The 23837-nt window shown below is 43.2% G+C and overlaps 1 protein-coding gene across 5 annotated transcripts in view; it reads right to left on the minus strand.

The window, feature by feature from the left end:
- The window catches only part of Plekhm1 (pleckstrin homology and RUN domain containing M1), a 50418-nt gene extending 30151 nt beyond the window's left edge, over positions 1-20267 (minus strand). For 4 of the 5 annotated variants that reach the window (XM_063251763.1, XM_003465729.4, XM_063251759.1 and 1 more), the window contains exons 1-2: positions 20150-20267; positions 8929-9015 (exon numbers count right to left, since the gene is read on the minus strand). In XM_063251763.1, coding sequence (XP_063107833.1) covers positions 8929-8976 — 48 coding nt within the window. In that variant the 5' untranslated portion in view covers positions 8977-9015; positions 20150-20267. Of the gene's footprint in view, positions 1-8928; positions 9016-11635; positions 11812-20149 lie in introns of those variants that run through there. The other variant, XM_063251760.1, reaches the window with a different exon arrangement.
- Between the last annotated feature and the right edge of the window lie 3570 nt (positions 20268-23837).

The following is a 23837-nucleotide window of genomic DNA, read 5'->3' on the forward strand; positions in this document are numbered from 1 at the left end:
AGGCTCGGGCAGGAAAATCTAAGTCTGAGCCTAGCCTGGGCAAACTATCTCAAAATAAAAAATTAAAAAATGGGTGGAGATATAGCTCAGGAAAACACCCTGGTTCCAATTTTCACTACTAAGCATGAGAGAAAGCATGAGAGACTGACTGATCCATTCATCCATTCATCTATCCACTCATTCTGGGAGCCAATGGCGTAGGTTGTATCTCAGCTCAGACACCTTGGAAATTTCACTTAAGTTTTCTGAGCTTCAATTCCTGAATCTGTTAAAAAGGAAATAACATTCCCTAAATTATAGCACTTGTGGCATTGCTTCTGAAGGCAGATCAAACTACCCACCCCAATGGAGGACTGAACCCAGGAGTGCTAGTCCATTCTTATTTTTGAGACAAGGTCTGGCTAACTTGTAAAAGTTGGCCTGGAATTTGTGATCCTTTTGTCTCGGTCACTCAAGTAGCTGGGATTACAGGCTTACACCATAGTGTACAACTCAGAATAGCTTTTTAAATTTATCCATGTATCTCAAACAACTTCCATATTAGGCACATGGAAGCAGTCCAACTGTAACTCGGGTTAAATGAATACATTACAGAATATATTTAAGTCCTTTGGGACTAAAGAGTAAAATTGTGTTTGGAAAAGGATTAGAAAGGACAGCATAGACAGTGTCTCCCTTGTTCTTCTCAGAAGGTCAATGATCTCTCAGAGAATTTAATCTTATAAGAAACTTAGAAAAGAAATTGATGAAAGAAAAATATTCAGGTCTAAACCAAGCCTTAGTTTGGAGGTGGAAGGGTCTTTAGAAAATGTTGTCTTTACAACTAGAATTTGGGTTTTTGCCTGGACCAGCAAGGGGGCCTAGGCACGGAATCCTGCCCCAGTCTGGGGGAAATCCCTTTGTTGCCTGGGGACCAGGGCGCAGTTCCCTGGCAGGACCAGCGAGTGGGGCCTAGGCATGGAATCCTGCCCCAGGAATCCCGCCCCAGTCTGGGGGAACTCTCTTTGTTGCCTGGGGACCAGCCTGTGGTTTTCTGCCGGGGCCAATGAGTCGGGTAGGCACAGAATTCCGCCCCAGTCTGAGGGAACTCTCTTTGTCGCCTGGGGACCAGTGCGCGGTTTCTTGCTGGGACCAGCAAGTGGGGCTTAGGCAAGGAATCCCGCCCTAGTCTGGGGGAACTCTCTTTGTCGCCTGGGGACCAGTGCACGGTTTCCTGCCAGGACCAGCAAGTGGGGCCTAGGCACAGAATCCTGCCCCAGGAATCCAGTCCCAGTCTTGGGGAACACTCTTCCTCACCTGGGGGCCAGGCTGCGGTTCCCTGCGGGCCCAGCCAGTCAGGCCTAGACACAGTCTGGGGGAACTCTCTCCCTTACTTGGAACAACACTTGAAGCTCTAAAATATAGGAAAATAACAAAACGAAAGACCAAAATGCAACATCAAACATGCAGCCCAACCCAAGAAAGCCTAGGAACCACATGCATAGAAGAAAACACATTCCACATACCTGAAATACCTGAAATAATAGTAACTGAAATAAAGAAGCAACTCTGGGAAACCTTAAAGGAATTCAAATTAGAAATAATCTCTCAGGTAAAAGCAGAAATGATAAATGAAGGAGATGATGAATATATCTAAAGAAGACACAGTTAAAAATTGGAGGACCTAAAAAAGATAGAATCCCTGGATGAACAATATAAGAAACAAACAGAATACATAAAGCAGAGATGCAAAGAGATACACAGGAAATAAAAAACTCCATTGAAAGTTGTAAAAACCGCCTCAATGAATGTGAAGATAGAATCTCAGACCTCGAAGACAAGATTGCAGCTAGCGAACAGGAAAGGAAAGATCTTTTAAAAATAACAAGAAATCAGGAAATAACAATTCAACACCTGCAACATGATGCAAAGCGGAACAATATAAGGTTGATAGGGATAAATGAAAAAGAAGGGGACAACATAAAGGATGTCAAGAGTATATTTAGAGAAGTAATAGCTGAAAACTTCCCAAACATGAGATTAGAAACTGATATCAAGATCAGTGAAGCATATAGAACTCCAAATAGCCATAACCAAAATAAATCTACACCCAGACATATAATAATGAATATCCCAGAAATCGAATGAAAAAATAGAATATTAAAAGCTGTCAGAGAGAAAAGACAGATCACCTATAAAGGAAAACCTATCAGAATAACAGCAGACTTCTCAGCACAAACAATAAACTCAAGAAGAGAATGGAGTGAAGTATTCCAGATCCTAAAGCAAAATGATTTCCAACCTAGGCTGATGTACCCTGCAAAACTGTCCTTCAAAATTGATGGAGAAATAAGATACTTCCATGACAAAGAACAGCTGAAAAACTTCGTGATCACCAAGCCAGCGCTGCAAAGAATACTGAAAGACAGCCTAGATACATTTAGGGAAAAACCACTAAACAAAGCAGACAATTAAATAGAGCAGAACCATAAAGATGCAACAGCAAAAAGATAACATGGCAACAACAAACCAATATATAACAGTTATAACCATTAATGTAAATGGTCGCAATGCACCAATTAAAAGAAACAGACTGGTAGAATGGATCAAGAAACATAATCCAACCATATGGTGTCTACAAGAAACCCATCTAACCAAAAAGGATACTCAAAGACTAAATGTTAAAGGATGGAAAACAATACTTCATGCGATAGGAACCCCCCAAAAAAGCGGGGGTAGCTATTCTGTTTGCAGATAACCTGAATTTCAAACCAATAATGATCATAAGGGATAAAGAAGGACACTACATACTGGTTAGGGGAAAACTTCAAGAGGAAGAGATAATTATCTTAAATATATATGCACCAAACACCTGAGCACCCTGTTATATAAAACAAGTACTAACAGAAATGAAAAACCAAATTAGCAGTAACACAATTCTAACAAGAGATCTTAACACACAATTGACACCAATGGGCAGATCAACCAGACAGAAAATCAACAAAGAAATAAAAGAACTGAATCGCATCTGTGAACAAATGTACTTAATAGACATATACAGAGTATATCACCCAACAACAACAGAATACACATTCTTCTCAGCAGGACATGGGTCATTCTCTAAAATAGACCATATATTAATTCACAGAACATATATAAATGAATGCAAAAGGGTCGAAATTATCCCTTGCATGCTATCCGACCATAGCACTGTGAAATTAGAAATTAAGGATAAAAGATACTGCAAAAATCCCACAAACACATGGAAACTGAATAACACACTCTTAAAGAATCAGTGGGTCACAGAGGAAATTAAATAAGAAATTAAACAGTACCTACAAACAAATGAAAACAGAAATACAACTTACCGGAATCTGTGGGATGCAATGAAAGCTGTCCTCAGAGGAAAATTTATTGCACTGAGTTCCCACATTACGAAAACAGAGTGAATACAAATAAATAACCTGATGTTACACCTCAAACATCTAGAAAAGAGCAAGTCAAGCCCAAAGTCAAATGAAGAGAAGAAATTATAAAAATCAAAGCAGAAATCAATGCAATAGAGACCAAAAAGACAATTCAAAACATCAACAAATCAAAGAGCTGGTTCTTTGAAAGAATAAATAAAATCGACAAGCCCCTAGCCAACCTTATTTAAAAAAGGGAAGAAAAAGCTCAAATTCATGCAATAAGGAGTGAAAGAGGCAAAATTACTACAGACCCTATAGAAATACAGAAGATCATCAACACCTATTTTGAAAACCTCTACTCTCAAAGGTTTGATAACACAGAGGAAATAGACAGATTCCTAGAAGCATACGAAGTACCAAAGCTAGGTCATGAAGATGTAAAACTACTGAATAACCCAATTTCTATTAATGAAATTGAAAATGTAATTAAATCTTTACCTACAAAGAAGAGCCCTGGCCCAGACGGATTCACTGCAGAATTCTACAAGAAATACAAAGATGACCTAATGCCAATACTCCTCAAACTCTTCAATGAAATTGAAAGGGAAGCAATCCTTCCTAAATCATTCCTAGAAGCAAATATTACTCTAGTACCAAAACCAGAGAAGGACCCAACTGAAAAAGAGAACTAAAGACCAATCTCCCTAATGAACACAGATGCAAAAATCCTCAATAAAATATTGGCAAATAGGATGCAGCAAATCATCAAGAAGATCATACACCCTGACCAAGTGGGATTCATCCCAGGCATGCAGGGATGGTTCAACATATGTAAATCAATAAACATAATCCACCATATCAACAAAGCCAAAAGTAAGAATCATATGATCATTTCTATAGATGCAGAAAAAGCCTTTGATAAGGTCCAATATTCATTCATGATAAGAACCTTACAGAAAATTGGAATAGATGGTCTTTACCTCAATATAATTAAGGCCATGTATGACAAACCAACAGCCAATATCATACTAAATGGCCAAAAATTGAAGGCTTTTACTTTAAAATCAGGCACAAGACAAGGATGTCCTTTATCACCACTCCTATTTAATATAGTACTGGAAATACTAGCCAGAGCAATTAGACAAGAGAGAGAAATAAAAGGCATAAAGATAGGAAAAGAAGAAGTTAAATTATCATTATTTGCAGATGACATGATACTCTATATAGAAAATCCCCAAAATTCCACTGAAAGACTCCTAGATATAATAAATAAATTCACTAATGTAGCTGGATACAAAATCAATACTCAAAAATCAATAGCATTCCTATAGACCAATAACAAAGTCACAGAGAGAGAGAAATAAGAGAGGCAACACCCTTCACACTAGCAACCAAAAAAATGAAATATTTAGGAATTACTCTCACGAAAGAAGTGAAAGACCTATTCAGGGAAAATTATAATGTGCTGAAAAATGAAATTGAAGATCATCTCAGAAAATGGAAAGAGATCCCTTGCTCATGGATAGGAAGAATAAATATTGTGAAAATGGCCATTCTCCCAAAACTTTTATACAGATTCAATGCAATCCTGATAAAAATACCATCAACATACCTCACAGAACTCGAGAAATCATTCCTAAAATTCATCTGGAGCGAGAAGAGACCTAGACTAGCAAGGACAGTTCTAAGCAGCAAAGGCAAGGCAGGAGGTATCACAATCCCTGACTTGAAGTTAGACTACAAGGCACCTGTAGTAAAATCAACATGGTACTGGAACCGAAACAGAACCAAAGATCAGTGGAATAGATTAGAAGATACAACCACAATTACAAACACACCCAACCACCTTATCTTTGATAAAGGGGCCAAATATGTTCACTGGAAGAACGACAGTCTCTTTAATAAATGGTGTTGGAAAAACTGGCTCTCCATATGCCGAAAACTAAAGCTAGACCCATGCCTATCACCATGTACTAAAATAAAATCTAAATGGATCAAAGATCTTAATATTAAAACAGAAACACTAAATCTATTGGAAGACAAATTGGGTAAAAACCTTGAAGACATAGGAGTAGGTAAAGAATTCATGAACAGGACTCAAACCGCATGGGAAATACTTCCCAGAGTCAATAACTGGGATCGCCTCTTATTAAAAAGTTTCTGTACGTCAAAAGAAATCTCCAGCATAGTGAAAAGAAAACCCACAAACTGGGAAATAATCTTAGTGAACTCTCCCTCAGACAAAGGACTTCTGTCTAAAACATATAAAGAATTAAAAAACATCAGACCCTCAAAATTCAAAGACCCAATCCAAAAACGGGCATCTGAGATGAATAAACAATTTTCAGATGAAGAAATACAAACGGCAAATAAATACATGAAAAAATGTTCACCATCACTGGTTATTAGAGAAATGCAAGTTAAAACCACACTGAGCTTTCATCTCACTCCTGAAAGAATGGCCAAGATCAAGAAAACCACCAACAACAAATGCTGGAGAGGCTGTGGGGAAAAAGGAACTCTCCTACACTGTTGGTGGGAGTGTAGACTGGTACAACCATTGTGGAGGTCAGTCTGGAGATTTCTCAGAAAGCTGGGACTGGAAGCCCCATTTGACCCAGCTATTCCACTTCTAGGCATATTCCCAGAAGAACTGAAAGCATCATACCACAGTGATATATGTGCACCTATGTTTATAGCAGCACAATTTGTAATAGCCAGATCTTGGAAACCACCTAAGTGTCCATCAACTAAGGAATGGATAAAAAAGTTGTGGTATTTTTATACAATGGATACTCAGCTATAAAGAATGATCACATTGAGATATTTATAAATAAATGGACGCAGCTTGAGACCATACTCATAAGTGAAATAAATCAAACTCACATGTATAAATACTGAATAGTTTCCCTAGTGTAAGAAATGATAAGAATACATAAAAATATGTGATAATCATGACTCCCAATCATATTGGTTTGAATCCATATAATGTTATCACTCATTAATTGCAATGGTTTTAACCTGGGTTGTTCGATTTTAGTATTGGTGATAGTACGAATAGCTATTCTGAAGAAAACAACACATCATAAACGCAAGTGCTGATTTAATATATTGTTTTGAAGTCCCATCAAGCTGTTGTACACCTGTTTCCACTGGTTTTAACATGTGGTATCTTACTATATGCAATAGTATAAACAAAATTTTTTATAGGCAAAGAGATAATATAGAAACCATTGTTTGTTTTCTGTTAACTGGTTCTAAATACCCTGTAATTTCTTCATTCTTTTGAATAGCTTCAGACTGTCTTGATATGCTTGATGCTATAGTATATGATGTTATACTCAAATGATTCAAGGAAGGAGGCACTATGGTGACTACTATTATGTTAGATTATCTGGGGGTGAAACACAATGATGCTTAAATTGTTCGGTTCTGACCTGTGTTGTTCTAATACAATGTCCTCTTTTACCTCAATCCCACCCTTTTTAAAATTAACCTATTTTTTCTTACATTTTTTTTTCAATTAAGGGAAAACCAAATTAAAAAATAGCAGGATATATTATGTAACTTTTTTGCTTTCCTAGTAACCTGATATGAACCCCAGTATTGCTCTCCCCATCTTGTTCTGTCAGATTTTACTATATTCTATTTTGTTTGATAGTACCAAGTTTGAGGGTAGAGGCAACCACTTTGAAGACAGTAAGATTCACTATGATGCCCATTATGGTTTGACTATTACCTTCTTTTGAAATCCTGTAAGGTCTCCAGTGTAGGTTTTATTGGTCTTGTTCTGTACTGTTTTGATCAATTCTATTATACCTGATGATATAGGCAACTTTTTTAAAAATAGCAAGAGGCACAATGGTAACCATTTTTGATTACCTGATGTTCTATTTTTGCATCATGTACTATGCCCATCTTTCTGTTCTAACCGACTCTGTTTTGTTTAGTCATGTTAGGTTTTATTCTCTCCAAAAAAATAATAAGAATTGTGGGAGTAAAAAACCCCAAAAGTGTAATTGTTATTAAAAAGAGAGGAAAGGGAGGTGGTCTAAGGGATATAACTGCATGTACGTTTGAGTGTGTAGGATGAAAATCCATATTACTGAACTTTTGTTGGATCATTGATTGGCACTGTCTGCAATCTCATTGTATGAATGTTCACTTTATATGCTTTAATTTTATAATTTGGACAACTGTTTCAAAGATGACAATATGTAACCTATTAACTAGTGATATCTTACTGTATTTTTTTTCTTGAAATTCTGTATTATTTGTACCCTTTTACTGCTTTGTTTTTTAATTTTATTTCCTTTCTTTTTTTTCTCTTTAAAAAAAAAAGGACTGCACAAAACGGATTGAACTTAGTGACAGTGCTATGAATATAGTTCATTCTTTTATCCTGACTTATCCCAAACAAGGAAGTTAATTTCTTTTTTCTTTCTGTAAAGCCTAGGCTGGGTTCCAACTCATAGTCTTGCTTCTGCCTCCCAAGTACTGAGACTGTGACATATGCTGTCATATCTGGTCTTGCAAAGCTAAATTTTTAAACATTAGCTTAAAAAATCAATGCGATATGATTCACACACCACAAATGCACTCATTTAAAGCACTGACACACATTTAAATAAAGCACTGGGTTCAGTGATTTTTAGTAAATCAGAAAACTGTAATGCTCATCACTCATTTTAGGTCTTTTTCATCTCCCCTTAAGGGAAACATGGTATTTAGTGTTGGCAGAAGCTGGAAGAGAGAGAAACTGGGAGTGGCAGTAGCCAGACATGTACTTTTGTCTCTGGATTTACCTTTCCTGGACAGTTCACACTAATGGGATCTTCTAAGGCAGAGCTCGGGATGGGTGGGGAGGACCACAGGAAGGGCAACGGTTATTGTACAAAAGCCAGTTGGGCAACAGGTGGAGCTGCGCACTCTGGTGACCAGAGGTGGAGGCACACCTCTGAGGAAGCTCTGAATTAACAGAGCCATAGATGGAGGAAAGAGAAATCCTGGCTTCTTAAGGGGCCACCTCAGGACTCTGCTGAGGGACAGCCCGAAACCTGCCTGACCTTCTACCTCTTTACGGAACTGACAGAGCCAGTCCAGAATGCCCCAGGCATCCCAGGGGCATTACAGGGCAGAGGAGACGGAGGTGAAACAGTCACCAACAGCTGTGTCTGAAAATCTGGAAAATGGTTAATGTTCAAAGACAGTCAGTCATAAGCTATCAACTTACCCCATTACTGAGTTAACAATCCAGCACCTAGCAATATCTGTTCTGACCAAATCAATGCTTTGACCAAACATGGCCTAAGAACAGAGGGCTGAAGGTCTGAATGGAAATCCTTGGTCTCCAGGTAGCACACTTTAAACCCTCACCATGTTTTATTAAATAAACCGCAATTTTGGAACAGATAAGTCCATCTGGAGAGGGCAGGATCTCCTCCAGCTTGCTTTCCCTCTTTTTCCCCTGGTGACTCTTTCTGGGCAGTGGGAGGCCTGTGCCCTCTGCGGCCCCAACCCATCTGCCCTGCCTACTTACCGGGATGGTGGCCCGGGGGTCCAGTCCATTTTCGACCACTGAGAGCATTTCCACTCAGGAGCAGCTCTGCCAAGACTCACATGACACCTGCAGAAACAGATGGTGGCCACATGAGCACACTTCCAACTCGCAGTAGCCACAGTCCCTCCCAGTGGTCAGCTGGCTGGCTCAAACTGCAACTGAGAGGCCTCTGAGTGACACGAAAGTAAAACCCGAAAGAGGATTTTAAGGAAGGAAGCAAGGAAAGAAAAACCAGAGGCTCAGTGCTGGGAACATAAGGAGCCCTGTGTAGCGGAGAAGGTTCAGGGCTCTCTGCACATTATAGAATGCCCCCAGCTCCATGGCTAGGGAACCAAGAGCTGACTGGAGGCACAGGGTGCTGCCTCAGTGGGAGGTGACCAGCAAGCAGGAGCACAGTCCTATTCAAAGCCCCTACTCTACACCGGTCTGACTCCTGTCCCAGTTCAGGGACAGCCAGCTTGCTGTGGAAGCCCAAACACAGCAGCTTCACAAGAAACTTCTGCTTTTTCTTTGGACTGTGAGGGTTCCACATGAATAGCCTAGGGAGGGGTCTAAATGGGCCAACACCAGTCTGATCACAATTTGCCACTATCAGACAAGCATGCAGAGTGCAGTATCTGATCTCCCAGGTGCAGAGTAGGAACAGGGGACAAGCACAGGACTCCTGCCCTACTATAAATGGCACTGGTCATCCTAGTGCAATAGTTGTGAACCTGTGGTGTGCATGTTGCAGCAGACTGTTTATTATGATTAAAGCCCTGAAGGTACATCACTATTATAGTGGACGTGGTTGTGAGCCTGAGGGCTGCTGGCCTCTGAGCCTGAGGGCTACTGGCAGGCCTAGCCCCACCTAGCAGGTAGGGCTGGGCAGACACATTGGCTATACAAACCTCTAGCATGAGAAAAAAATAAGTGTGGTGGCACAGCTCATAATCCCAGCACTCTAGGAGACTGAGATAGGAGGACTTTCAAGTTTGAGCCCAGGCTGTGTGACTTAGGAAGACCCTGTCTCAAAATAAAAAATGAAAAGGGCTGGGTATGTAGCTCAGTGAGAAGGCCCTGGATTCAACCCCAGTAGCAGGATGTGAGGAAAGGAGGCTTAAGGTTGTCTGCTCAGGAATATGGCCCCAAGAAGTTAACAAAAACAAGGCATGTGACATTGATTGATTCATTTATACTCTGCCTAATCATCCCAGGAGACCCATTTTATTATCTCCACCTGACAGATAAGGATACAGATATCACACCTGATAGGGTCTGAAAGGCTTTTGGCCCAGGCCAGACACTGTAACCAGAACCAGGAAGCTCCTATCTCCCCCACCCCTAGGAATTTACCTGTGACGCCATCTTCCCGCCCCTGGAAATTTACCTATGTCGCCAAACCTAGGACCAATGGGCTACCTGTGCATCCCTAATGCTCCCCTTAGGTTCCACCCCAAACCGAGATTACTTATGTGCCTCACTCCACACGTTCCACGGAGAGATCGCTGGACTCCAGCATTGGGGGGTGCCGGTCATCTCGCTCTGTGTTCTCAGAATAAAGGCCGCTTTTTGTTTTATACTTCTCATCTTTTGGAAATACTTTTCATCTTTTGGAAATAATCCTATCATTTGGTGCCTTGACTCAGATCGGCAGGCGATTGACTCCTGGGACACACCCAGTTGAGTCTCCAGCCGATTCATGAACCAGGTAACATCCTGGATTAATTCCATGCTTTTTCCTCTCCCGAGACGTCCTTGTCGCCAGCTATTTGCACTCACCATTGACCAGATTGATTTCAGGTGAGCACTCTCCAGGGAACTCTTGGCACTGAGCAGCCCCAGTTGACTGTTCTCCCTGTTCACGTGGGTCCATGCATTTTCACGTCCTTAGGACAGCCCAGGGCAGGGTTTTTCTGGGCAAACCTGGGTCCACACTCTAAAATCTCTCACGTTCTTTGGGTTCGGATAGCCCAAAGCAGAGATTTTTGGACTGCCCACACTAAAAGACCCTCACTTCCCTTAAAGCCTTGCACTTTCATGGGCAGAACTGTTACTGACCCCACATGGGCTCCATTCATAAATCTCTCAGTGACGACTGGAATATATGAGTTTTTGGAACCTTAGCCGCCATGTGGTGCCACAAACAAGTGATGGCTTGTTCTCTGGACCACAGCTTATTTCTTGCCTGAATCAGTCATGGGAAACCTATTTTCTAACTCCCAAAAGACACCTTTACAATGCCTAATTTCCAATTTACATACTCTTAACAATTAAAAGTACCATAAAAACTAAACAATTAACTTTTTACTGCTGGGAGGTCTGGCCAACCTACCCACTTAGCGGCAATCATTGGCCCAAGGAAGGAACATTTGACCCCTGCATTCTCAGAAACTTGTATGATTTCTGTCAGGCCAGCGACAAGTTATTAAAACTTCCTTATATTCAGGCCTTTCTTATTCTGAGAACACGCCTGTCTCTCATTAAGTCTTGTGCTCCCGCTGAGATACTTTTAGCTAACTCTACCACGCTGCAAACTTTTCCATCCTGCCCTCAGGATTCGCTTCATGACATTCCCCCGGTCTTTTCCCGGCCGCTGCCTGCCTACCCCCAAACTCATTCCCTGCTATTACCTCCCACTGGACTGCTCTCCCCTCCCCCATGCCTGATTCTCTCAGCAGTCCTGGTCCCAGTGCGTCACAGTTACCTCCTACTGTGCGATCGTCTCCCTCTCCGCCTTCCACGACCCATAACTCTCCCAGCAACTCTAATCACTCTGTTTAGTGCTTCCTCAAAGTCTCCGACTCTTTCTCCTGATAATTCTCTGACCTCTACAGCATTCTCACTGCCCACCCACCATACCTAATCTTGGTCGTTGTGCCTTTCTGGCAAGCTGTGTGATTGTTCCGGCTTGCGCCAGGAACAGTTGCCAAGTTGCAACCCTCTGCCACGTGACAGGGCACTGCCATCTTGGGACAGAACTCACGATCAATGGGCGCCCTCTTGTGGCTCCTCTTGTAAACAGCAACAGCCGCCCTGTTGTGGTCCACATGATGGTTCATTGTGCTGCTGACAGCAATTATCTCGCTGCAAGGCACATAGTGAGATGCCATCTGCCTGTGTTTCCTTGTCCCAGGGTAACCACCAGCCACTCTGTAGCTGCTCTACAGATAACTGCTCGCACACGTCTACCAGACGGATAGCTGCCCAATGGCCCTTGACTCTACAATCTTCTCCTCAGGCTCTGCTGCCACTTCGGGAGCAAGCTGGCTCTGAGGGACTTGTTAATATACATGTGCCTTTTTTCCTTTCTGATCTATCCCAGACTGCCCATAAATTAGGTAGCTTCTCTGTTGACCCACAGAATTATATCAGGCAATTTGTATTACTAATTGTTATGATTTACATTTTAAGGATGTTTATGTGATTTTAAACACCACCCTTAGCTCACAAGAGCGAAATCAGCTGTGGCAGGCAGCTCGAGAAGAAGCTGATCGCAGGCATAGGGCAAACACCACTGAAAATGACCCTGGGCCTGTAGCTGTGCTACACCAAGATCCTGACTGGAACTATCAGAATGGACAAGGTTCAAAAAAATTACATAAGATGATTGAATGTCTGATTGTGGGCCTTAATAAGATTGCTCAAAAACATACTAACTATAACAAGCTTTTAGAACAGGTCCAGGAGGCTAATGAAAAGCCAGTTGTGTTCCTAAATCGGCTTTCTAACCCTCATGCCCCGAGAGCAGTTCCAGCTTCGCGCACTTCATTGGGCCGCCTCCTAGCCCCTCCCCCATGCGCCGTCCCAGCCCTTCCCTCCCCCGTGCGCCATTGCCGCCGCCACCTTATGCGTTTCTGGGGGCAGTCGCAGCCTGCCCCTGCGCGCTACATCCCGATGCTCACACCCCCGCCCTGCTGTGCCGCAAAACAGCAGCTCAGTGGCTCCGCTCAGGCATGCTTTTTTTATAGTTTGGCTTCGCTCAAAAGATGCTATTTTTTATTACAATTCTCAAGCCATTTAATCAAGGTTATTGGCCACCTGATAATTTTACCAGCCTTGTTTAGCAATCAAAGCCTTCACTAATCTCCTGTTTAACAACTAAGGTTATAAATTCCTTTTTGCTGGAAACCACTAGCTCTGTTCCAAGACAAGGGTTTTGTTAAAAGTTTTAATAGTGTCTAAAAACAAAATTTTATTTGTCTTGGTTCATACTACTGCAAATAACAGGTTTAAAAAAAGCAAATGTGTTCAAAATTTGACAGTATTAGATCAGTTTTCATAGATTTATTCATAAGATTGGTAAACCTTTACTGCAAAATGTTTCCATTAAAATGAGATTATATTCCAAAAGGGGGAGGGCAGACTAAAGCCTTTTTTATTAAATATATAATTCCACACAACACCCTAAAAGTGATATGCCATCCAGATAAAGCCTGCTCTCTGATCTAAAATGCCAATATTAAACTCCTGCATACTTACTTAATTCTACTGTAGTCCAAATCCCAAACAAAAGCCAAAACTTGACCTTCAAACCTTAGAGAGATCTTAATATGGTTTTTCATATTTTTAACATTTTTGACACTTGGAGTTCTGAGGCAGGTAAACCTACACAAGGTGGAGCTGCCTGGCCCCCACCATGGACCACACTCAAATGCAGCAGAAGACATTGGGCAAGAAAATGCTCCATCCTGGTGTTCTTTGAGACCTTACTCCAGGGCTGCTGGACTGTCCTAGCCACCAGAGAGTGGGTAAGCCATCCTAACTTCTAGCCCTCACAGGAAATGTCCACACTGCCAGATTCATTGCCAACAAAAATTGCTGCCAAAGACTGAGGGGGTTCAGGGCAACAACAGCCCTCTTTAAGGTGTCCGTCTCAGAGTCCAAGTCGCACTAAAGTCTCAGGTAAGACAATTCTCTATATTTATGGACATAGAGGCCATGTATACAGAGTTCTTCCTGAGTTTTCAGGCTGCTATATTAAGTCCTCAATCTTTATAACGGGGTATTGATGGTCAACCTATGCCATTTACAAACAGGACCTATTTCATACAGGTCCCAGTCCTAAATATACAGGCTAACTTAGACACACTGAGGCCTCAACAGCTTTCACCTGTTATCACTAGTAAACCTCTCCTCAGTGATATAAGACCACCCCCTTCCTTTCTTATTCACGAATTTGTCAGACAACCCTGGTCAAGACTGATAGATACATTTTGTCTTCTCACTTTGTTTATACTTTTTCAAGATACATAAAAGCCTTTCCCACAACCAAGTAAACTGCTGATACAACTAGGTTACAGTGACCCATGCCTAAATCAAAGTTGCTAGACTGCCATCCTGGTTTCACATCACTCAGGCTAAGAGGTGCCCTCCCAGCCCTAAATCTGATCATTCTGAGTGGTCATCTCATCTTCTGTCGCCCACCCATCTCGGTCTCCCAAAGGCCTCGCAGCTACAGTTAACAGGCTAAGTCATGTTTTGTTATCCACTTTGGTTCGTAATTCCTTACATTCTATTAATCTATTCCTTACATTCTATTATTATTTTACAGCAGGACTCTTTAACAGTATTGCCTACAGACTCCCAACGTCATGCATACCAGAGACAAGCCTTACCAACCTACCTCTTAACTTTTATGCTTTCAGATGGGGGAGTAATCACCTCTCATAACTTCACTCCTCCTAACCCCACATTTAATTTTCAGAATTCTGCCTTACTGTGGAAATGTTCCTACCTCAACGTTGTCCTGATATAATGACATGTCTAAATCAAAGGCACCTTTCCTTCTACCTCACCTGGGTCCTTAAATATAACAGTGCTGTGTCTCCTCATAACATCTTGTCTCTTTGTTTTTCCAGTCTAACATACGTGCATTCACCAGTGAAGATGTCCTGGCTAAAACACCTGGCACCGGCGTCTACCTGGGCATCAACCTTCATCCCGTCGATTCCCCTAGGCTCCATTACAGCGCCCTCTGCCAGCAGGAAGTAAAGAGAGAAATCTTCGCCCCTTTTCATAATAATAATCATCATAAGACAGGATATGAAAGGCTTTTGGCCCAGGCCAGACACTGTAACCAGAACCAGGAAGTGCCTATCTCCCCCACCCCTAGGAATTTACCTGTGACACCATCTTCCCGCCCCTGGAAATTTACCTAAGTCACCAAACCTAGGACCAATGGGCTACCTGTGCATCCCTAATGCTCCCCTTAGGTTCCACCCCAAACTGAGGCTACTTATGTGCCTCACTCCACGTGTTCCACAGAGAGATCGCTGGACTCCAGTGGTAGGGGGTGCCGGTCATCTCTCTCTGTGTTCTCAGAATAAAGGCTGCTTTTTGTTTTATACTTCTCATCTTTTGGAAATAATCCTATCAGAGTCCTGCCTCTAGACTCCGGAGCCAGTGTCATCCTGAGCCAGGACTTCAGTGGGGCTCAGGAGGGGTGTGGTGACAGAGGCCAGTCTTCAGGCAAGGTTTGCAAGGAGAGGGTGGAACAGGTCTTCAAAGGGAAAAGAAGGGGGCCTTAGTAGAGCTGCTTCAGTGTGGCCTGGGGCTTATTGTCCCAGGGAATCAGGATCTGCAGAGCGAGGGAGGGAAGGAGGTCTGGTGTATGTTTGTTGGAAGTGGAGCCCTCCCCTGGTTGTGGTCCCTGGCTACCTGCCTCAGCTTTCGTCCTACTGTGCTCCTTCTAATTAGGGGTTTCAGGGTCTCCAGAGACCATCCCCACACTCTGGACTTCAGGGTGACAGGAAAAGGCATGTGCTGTGGTTAAACAGTCACTCCTGGCAATATATGTGCTCCATGAGGTTGGGCTCTTGTAGCGTTACCCTTGTGTAGCACTGTAGGCAAAATCTTTTTTTTTTGGCCTTTTTCCTTTTTATCGGTACCAGGGATCGAACTCATGACTGCCTGCTTGCAAGGCAGGAGCTTATGCCACTGAGCTAAACCTCCAGCCCCTGTAGGCAAAATCTTGATTCTCTGGTTCCAAGGCCCAGGTGTCCAGACTCTGTCCATAATTCCCAGGGCTTAGGCCTCTCACTGGGCCCTTCCAGACAGCTGCCCTTTCCAAACCAGCTACAAGGACAGGACCCTAGAGCTTAGATCTCAACTACCTAAATAATAGCCTGGGTCCATTAAAGCCCTGTTAGTTAGCTGGGAGTAACAGAATATTCATTAGGAAGGACTAGTAGGTGCTCTGGCAGAATAACAGTTCATTAAAAAAAAACTCAAAGTAAAGTGAAGCTAGGAGGGGTCAGAGCAGGCTGACAAGAGACAAGTTAATGATAGAATTGTGGGGCGGCTGAAAAGATAAGAAGTATGAAATATAAATGACCTTTATTTTAAGAATGTGGGGAGAGATCCCCCTGATCCTCTGGGGTCTGGCATCTCCCTGGGAGTGGCGATCTCTCCCGGAGGTGTCTGGGAATCTCTCCGTCGGGACATGTGGAGTGGGGGCATACATGTAGCTTAGGTTTGGGGTGGTGCCTGAGGGGCATTAGTGATGTGCAGGTAGCCCATTGGTATTCCTTTCGCACCAGAGGCAAATTCCTAGGGGTGGGGAAGATAGAGCCACAGGTAAATTCCTAGGAGTGGGGAAGATGGAGCTTCTTGGTTCTGCCTGAGGCTTTACTGGCTAGTGTCCTGTCTGGGCCAAAATCCTTTCAGTTAACTACTACTGAAAACTAAGTGTCAGGAGAGCCATAAAATGCTGATGCTCAGAAGAACCCACAATAGCCCTTTGACAATTCACAAAACAGAATAAAGGCCTTGGGGCTCAACCACAATTCAGGACACCTTGACCTTTCCTTGCAGGAAGCCAAAACACCCTATAAGTTTCAGTTGCCTGGGGTGTGGGCATGAGTATGACCATCAGTGACAGAAGATCTCACTGTTGAGCCCTGACTGAGGTGCTGGATCTCTCAATTGCTGGGTCAGTGCTCTGACCCTCCACCTAGTGGGTCAGATCCCAAGTCCACCATCCAAAGGAACTGGTGTTACTTTCTGCCCTTACAGATACCAGAAACTCATGGCTCCAAAGTGACCTACACTTAAGGGAACAAGGGGAGAACTGGGGCTACTCCCTCTGCAGGCTCTGCAGCATCAAGGGGCAAGTCTAGCAGGGGAAGTTGATGCTACCTATGCCTAACCCCTCCCAGCTTTCCAGGTGAACAGACACGCTTCTTTCCATTGATCTCTTTAAACCTAGCTTACTCAGAATGATCCTGTGAGAGACTGCCACCCCTCCTTTAGAGAGGAAACCAGGGCTCCACAGAAACAGGCCTCAAGTAAGGGATAGAATTCTTGGGACTCCTCACCCCTTTTACCACATAAAACCATCTCAGGCTGGAAAACTTTCCAGCACAATATTTGTGTGTGTGTGTGTGTTTGAGATAGGATCTCTTTATACAGTTTAGGCTGGATTTGAGCCCACCAGGCTGGTCTTAAACTTGCAACAATTCCCCTGCTTCAGCCTCTGGAGTGCTGGGATTGCAGACATGCACCCAGCTCCAGCACACTACTGTTCACAGACTTATCAGCTCTCTTCAGAAGCTCCATTTAATTGCAGTGAGACAAGTCTGTGTCAGATTTCTAGTCCCACCCAGCTGAGCCCAGCTCTTTCTCTCAATACGTTTTAGAGTTTTTCTTTCTTAAATGTTCTCACAATGGGAAGGGATTGTCCCACTGGCTCTTTTTTCTACTTCTTATCCCTGTGTATACACAATGTCCAATTTCACTTCCTCCACAGACCAAGAGAGAAAGCACACAATGGCTTTGAGGAGACCCACAAAGCATGAAGAGACAGACAACCTGGCTTCCTCACTCTCAGAACACTCAGTCCAACAGTAAACAGCACCTGCTTCTCTTTAGGAATTTCCCAGTCTCTTCCTATAGCCTTCCTTCTGCTGCCTGAAACAGTACCTGGCCATCAGGGACAACAGCCTGGCAGTGATGCCATCCAGCTGCTGCCCGAATCGATGAGTCACATCATTTCAGCTGGAATGGAATGACAATGTTCTTGTCTGATTCAGAAAGGCAGCTGATCTGCCAGATATGAGTCCTGCATGAATAAACAGCCATCCGTTCCATCTGAAGAAGGCTGGATTCTAGATAGGGGGCCTAGAAGGGGTGGGGTGCTGGAGAGGGGGACGAGAACTTTTAAGCAACAGCTTTGAATCAAACATGAAGGGTGAGAACTTCCAGTATATGATTCTTAGACCAGGGACTAGTGGATGAGGGTGGAACTGTGAGGTTATGAATGCTAGGTATCTTTCTTTTTTCTCTCATATTTCCATCCAACAACACCCATCATCCTATTTGCTGTCCCAGTTGCTGCAGGATTTGAAGGAGTGAACTCAGATAATGAAAACAGGAACTCTAGCTAACTTACCACTGCATTTCTAGTACAGTGAAATGAGTCTGCAACTTACACACCTCCAAGTTGTGAATTTTCACAGCTGTACTGTATAAGACTTACTTTGTTGTATTATGAATAAATATAACTTATGAACATTTTCCTGGAAGTCAGGAACTGACCGTTCCTAGAATGGTGCTTGGTACCTTGTTTTACTTGAGTAAAATAAAAATAAAGCCTAGGGCAGATATGTCCATTCCACAGCCTAGAAGTTGAGGGACACCACTCTGACGTAGTAGGGCTTCTGTAGAACTCCTGCCATTAAACCTCTAATACAGCTGAAATCCACCCAGATAGTTGCATTGTAGCAGGGAGACACTGAAAGTAGAACCACACTCATCTTTCAAAGCCACAGACTAAAGTGGCAAGGACAAGGGTCCTCTGGGCTCTTTAAAACTGCCCTTGTGGCTGGGGATGTTTACGAGAAAACCTGGCTTCCTTTATTCATGGAACCTAAATGGCTAAAATTCAATGTTTCAGTACCTACAAAAAGTACAGGCAACTCAGCAGTGTCGGTCCACTCACTGCTACACTTCACAGTACGTAGCATGCCTCTGACACCCACTGTGTCCCTTGTATTAAGCACTGAGTCTGATCTGCAGTCAGCTCTGGCAGAAAGGAGCCCTGGGACAGGATTTTCACAAGTGCCAGGACAAAACACATGACACAGGAACATGGTTCTGTGATCACTGCCAACTCCACACAGTGGCAACTCCCTAAGGTTCTCCACAGCCATAAGGAAGTGAGCTGGATGAGTGGCCATTTCTCACCTTCTAGGTATTTGAATGACATCTACCATTTTAATAGTCTGCACAAGCAATTTAAAATGAATGGGAACAACAGCAACAATCTCTAAGTACAAGTCCAGGGGACCAGAAAAACCTCTGACCCAAGTGTAGAGGTTAGGATCTGGACTCTCACACTACTACCTGAGGCTCTGCACGCCCAGGTCTACTGGCTTCACTCTAACTGCTCAGCTCTGAGCCTGTACCTGCCGCAGAGGGGCAACTGGTGGCAGGGGCTCAGTGTCACCTGTGTTCTCAGGCTGAATAGGAGCCTAAGCAAAGTAAAAATGGGCACAGAGTTGGGGTGATGAGTTTCTATGGGGATGGCAGAGGTGAAAAACTCGGAGTAATAAGACTGGCAGAGAGTATTAAGAATGGAGGAGGCAAGAGTTGTGGACAGGTTAGGAGAAACTCAGGGATGGGTGTTTTCAAAATTGCAGAAGAACACAAAGAACACGTGATGAGCTAGAAAGCTGGGAACAGAGGCTGTGAGGACAAGATGCACGTAAGAGTGGAGTAAGTTTGGGGTCACAGGTATTAAGAAGAGGGGAGTCAGCAGGGTACCCATTTTGGTGGCAGGTCTTCAAGGGGGATAGGGTGAGGATGCTTTGGGATAAGCAGACACTGGGGAGCTAAGCAAGTGTGGGAGCCGGAAAAGGGAAAGCCCGAAAGGGCTATGAAATAGGGATGCTCTGCGCAGAGCATTAGGCTTGCCAGAGGGGCTGAAAGGTGAGGATGAGCTAAAGAGAAGTAAAAAGACATGAGCCAGGCCGAGGCTTCACGGCTAACCAGAGGTTACAAGGCTGTCTTTAGGAAAGACCAGCGCAGGTTGCGTGGGGGTCGGGGCCGAAGGGGAAGACGGAGCAGGGCGCCGGCAGGGAGGACTGGAGGTTCCCGAGCCAGGATGTCTCAGACAACCCGGGGTCTGGGATCCGGGTTAGCGCCGGAAGCCGCCACCCAATCGCGCCCCGCCCTCGTCGTCCCTGCTCTGTTGTTCTCACCTCCCCGGGCCCTAACTCACCACAGACAGCAGGAGCCAGATCGGCGCTCTGGCAACAGCAACCCCTCAGCCTCCCGGCCACTGACAACAGGAAGTAGCTCCGCGACGCTGACGCCATCACGTGGGCCCAGCGTCTGGGTTCTCCTGGACGGCGAACCAATCGCGGGGCCCGGAGGAGCCGCGGGGCGGGCGTTGCCAGCGCTTCCCGGAAGCTGGGCGCCACCCCGGGGGAGGTGCACAACGGTGGTGTCTGCGACCCCTGTACGCCTAGGGACATTGCGCCCACGCTAGCGTCTATACTGTCTGCCTTCTTCAGGTCAGCGCTTGACCGGGTCGTGGCGTCTAGGTCCTCTACCTCACTCGGCCTCGGCACCAACTGTGCGACTGTGAGGTTGTCCCTCGCCTCCCCAGCCGACTTTGGGCCCTTTAAGAGCGGCTCCAAAAATGCCAGATTTGCCTTTGCCTCTCAGGACGTCAGTGTAGCCCTTTGGGCAGAGCCTGGGCCCAAGGTGAAGCCGCTGGCTTTCAGAGTCAGCAAAAACACCTGTTTCTACCGTGCCATTTGCCTTGTGTCTTGAAAGCTCCTTTGAACATTTTCCGTGGTCTAAGTCACAGCGCCTGGCACGAAGCCAGACGCCCTAGTGTATCCTTTCTAGCTACACAGTTGTTTGTTTGCATTTTAAAACAAAAGTCGGAAGACCACTGAGCCAGTGAAGGACCAGGAGGAGCAGGTGTTAACAGTGACCCTGCTTTAGGGTCAGGGGCAAGGATTGAAGGCAGTTTTTGTTTAAAACACTGCTCCCTGCTAGGGCCTTCAAAAATCTAATGGGCAACCAAAACCTGGCATCATTTCCTCTGTTTTGCATCGATTTTCTTTGCCCTTGCTGGGAATCATTGTCTTTGGCAGTCACCTTAGATTCTAGAAGCAACAGGCAAGCCTGACCAACCCAAAGATTGAGATCATTCAGTCACCTTTGATCAACCACCTTTTGTTTGATTATGCACATTGCTGGTTCCCTTGTCTATATAACCTGGGAATGCTCACTTATCAGTAAAACATGAAGTAAAAACACAGAGCCTCTTGTCTGCCTGACGTAGCTACACACGGGATTGTTTAAAGTTCCTTTCCCGCCTTTGCCATTATGTTTTTATTCAATGTGGCAGTTGGGATGCACTGAGTTGGTCTGTAGCCTAGGACTCTGGTAACAGCATCTTTTCCCCCAGTTGGGGGCTGCAATTGTAAAAAGTTTAATTCAATTTGGCTAAAATATATTGGAGTGCTCTCTGATTTTGTAACATGTTTGTCTGTCTGCCTATGTATGTGTTTGTCTGTTTGTCCAGTATGTTAAGCTGTGGTTGGGGGAGTCAACTGAGCTTGTGATCATTCACATATGCAGAGCCAAAAGCACAAGTGCCTGTATAGGAGTGCCCAAATGGCACAGAATGCCTAAGAAACACCCTGAGGGCATAGAGTGTTGGAGGTGACAGGTGTTCCAAACTCCTTAACACAGGGAGTCAGAAGTGAGCTAGTTCAGCAAAGGGGCAAGATACAAGTCTATAGATAGCCCCTGGGAATTTTGGAGAGTTCTTGAAGACACTGAAAACTGCTTGTTTCTATGTCTGTTTGAATCTGTACAGATCATCTGTCCATGTTTGTCCATTTGTCCAACCCGTGAACAGCTGTTCCTTTTTATTTGAGCTCAACAGTTTTTTCTCTTTTACATTTTTGGATCATTTAATCAAAGTTTAATTTGGGTCACAGGTTTAAAAGAGAAAAATCATGCTTCTGCCTGGTTTCCCAGTTAGTCAAAATGATGCTAAAATTGGTTATGTAAATGTAATATACATTGTTATCATAACTTGAAAGTTTCTCATTGTTCAAAAATAATATGTTGAATGTTATGATTGGGTTTTTCTTAAGTCATTAAAAATTATTAGAATTATTAAACAAAATCCTTTAGGGTGTGGAGAGATTATTGGACAGGACTTAAGTTGATGAATAAAAAAGTGGCCCACCTGGTAACATTTAACCAGGTCTTGTGCAATGATCTCTATAGCCTTATGGGAGATGCCTCAACTAAAATTATAAAAGTGTATTATTATAATATGTTCACACTGGTCATTATAAAAAATAATATAATAAGATTTTTGATTTAAAGATACCCATACAAAAGTTTTCATGTGGCTAGGACAGATTGTTATTAACCTCATGGTATACCAATATGTTCATGCTTCCAGATATACAAGTTTTCCAAAATGTAAAACAGATTGTTTATAGTGACAGAATATTGTTTCAGATTCAGACCTCTGTCTGTAACAATTTATGAAATGTACATGCCACGAAAAGCCAACATGTTAGGTAAAAGCTTCTTATGTATTAAATAGGGATGACTGACTAAAAGGAGATATTTGGTATCAAAGTGGAAATCCAGATGTGTTATAAAATTTCATCATGATTGTCATGCTATAATGTTATATATGAGTTTGAGTTCTAATTTTCTGTGTAAAACATCCTATAGGCATTCAAATGTTAAAACATCTATGGGTATTAAAAAAGTGTTTCATTTTATGTTTTAAGGTATTTGATATTTAGATAAAATAATAATGTTAAACTTACTGACTCTCCAATATTTTGGTCCTAGCTCTCTGAGGTCTGTGAGAACCCAGTATATAAGAGAACCTCTGCTGTGCTTTTATATACTTGATGAGTGCCTGATCTGATCAAGGGTATTATGAGACCACAGACAAAAGTGATCATTGGTGTGTGGTGTGCCTAAGGAGAGTCACCAGAAGAAAACATCTCCCAAGCTTCACAGAAAGCAACTTAGTCAAACAATGGCCATGCCTCATCCAGAGGGCTGACACTGATGGAAGAACTAAGAGGTGGTGTTCATTGTTCCATAGATAACCAAAATTTGATATTTTAAAAAACAGTTATCATCTTAACTTGGTCTTGAACATCCTGCAAAAAACATACAACTACTAGAGGTATATAAAACAATGTTATGAGATAGCTTGGACCCCAGAATAAAGTCCAAGGAAGCAAGAAATTAAGAAATTTGGAGAAAAGGCTTTATTACAGGCCTGGTAACGCAGCCCCCTCAGGATCAACCCAGAGACTGTGCACTTAACACACTAAGGGAGGGATATTTAAAGATATTTAAAGCTAAAGTAATGCTGTTGACTTAGTTCTGATAACATCCGGAGCTCTTGGTGCATTCTACTACTCCCACCCTGTGGTTAAACATCTCAGAATAGCACACCTGCAATAACATGTGGAAAAGGGGTAGGGGAGTTAATTATCTCAGAATAGCTCACTAGCAATAACATGCAGAAAGGGGGTAGGGAAGTTACAAGAAGCTGAAACTTAAGCTTTTACAAGAATTAGAACCTTAACCCTATTGAGCTGGTGTATACAGAACAAGATGGAGGCACATTGGTTAGAGTTAAGCCATAACAGTTAAAGTAATATATTGTAAAAGAAACTCAAATCACTAATACCTTGTGACAGTTGTCAACTATACTGATAACTGACTATTCTTATGGATTAATGGACTACATAGAGTTTAAATTCCAGAATGCAGAGACTTAAAATCCTAGGGCTACACTTAAAAAGATACACAGAGTTCTTCAAACATAATTCCTCCTGCTTCAACTGACCACGCATCCTGTGCTACAGCACAACAAAAAAGGAAGATATTTAGGGAGC

This window comes from Cavia porcellus, unplaced genomic scaffold (assembly GCF_034190915.1).
Source record: "Cavia porcellus strain 051 isolate PalLab524CR breed Dunkin Hartley unplaced genomic scaffold, mCavPor4.1 scaffold_6, whole genome shotgun sequence".
NCBI classification, from domain to species: domain Eukaryota; kingdom Metazoa; phylum Chordata; class Mammalia; order Rodentia; family Caviidae; genus Cavia; species Cavia porcellus.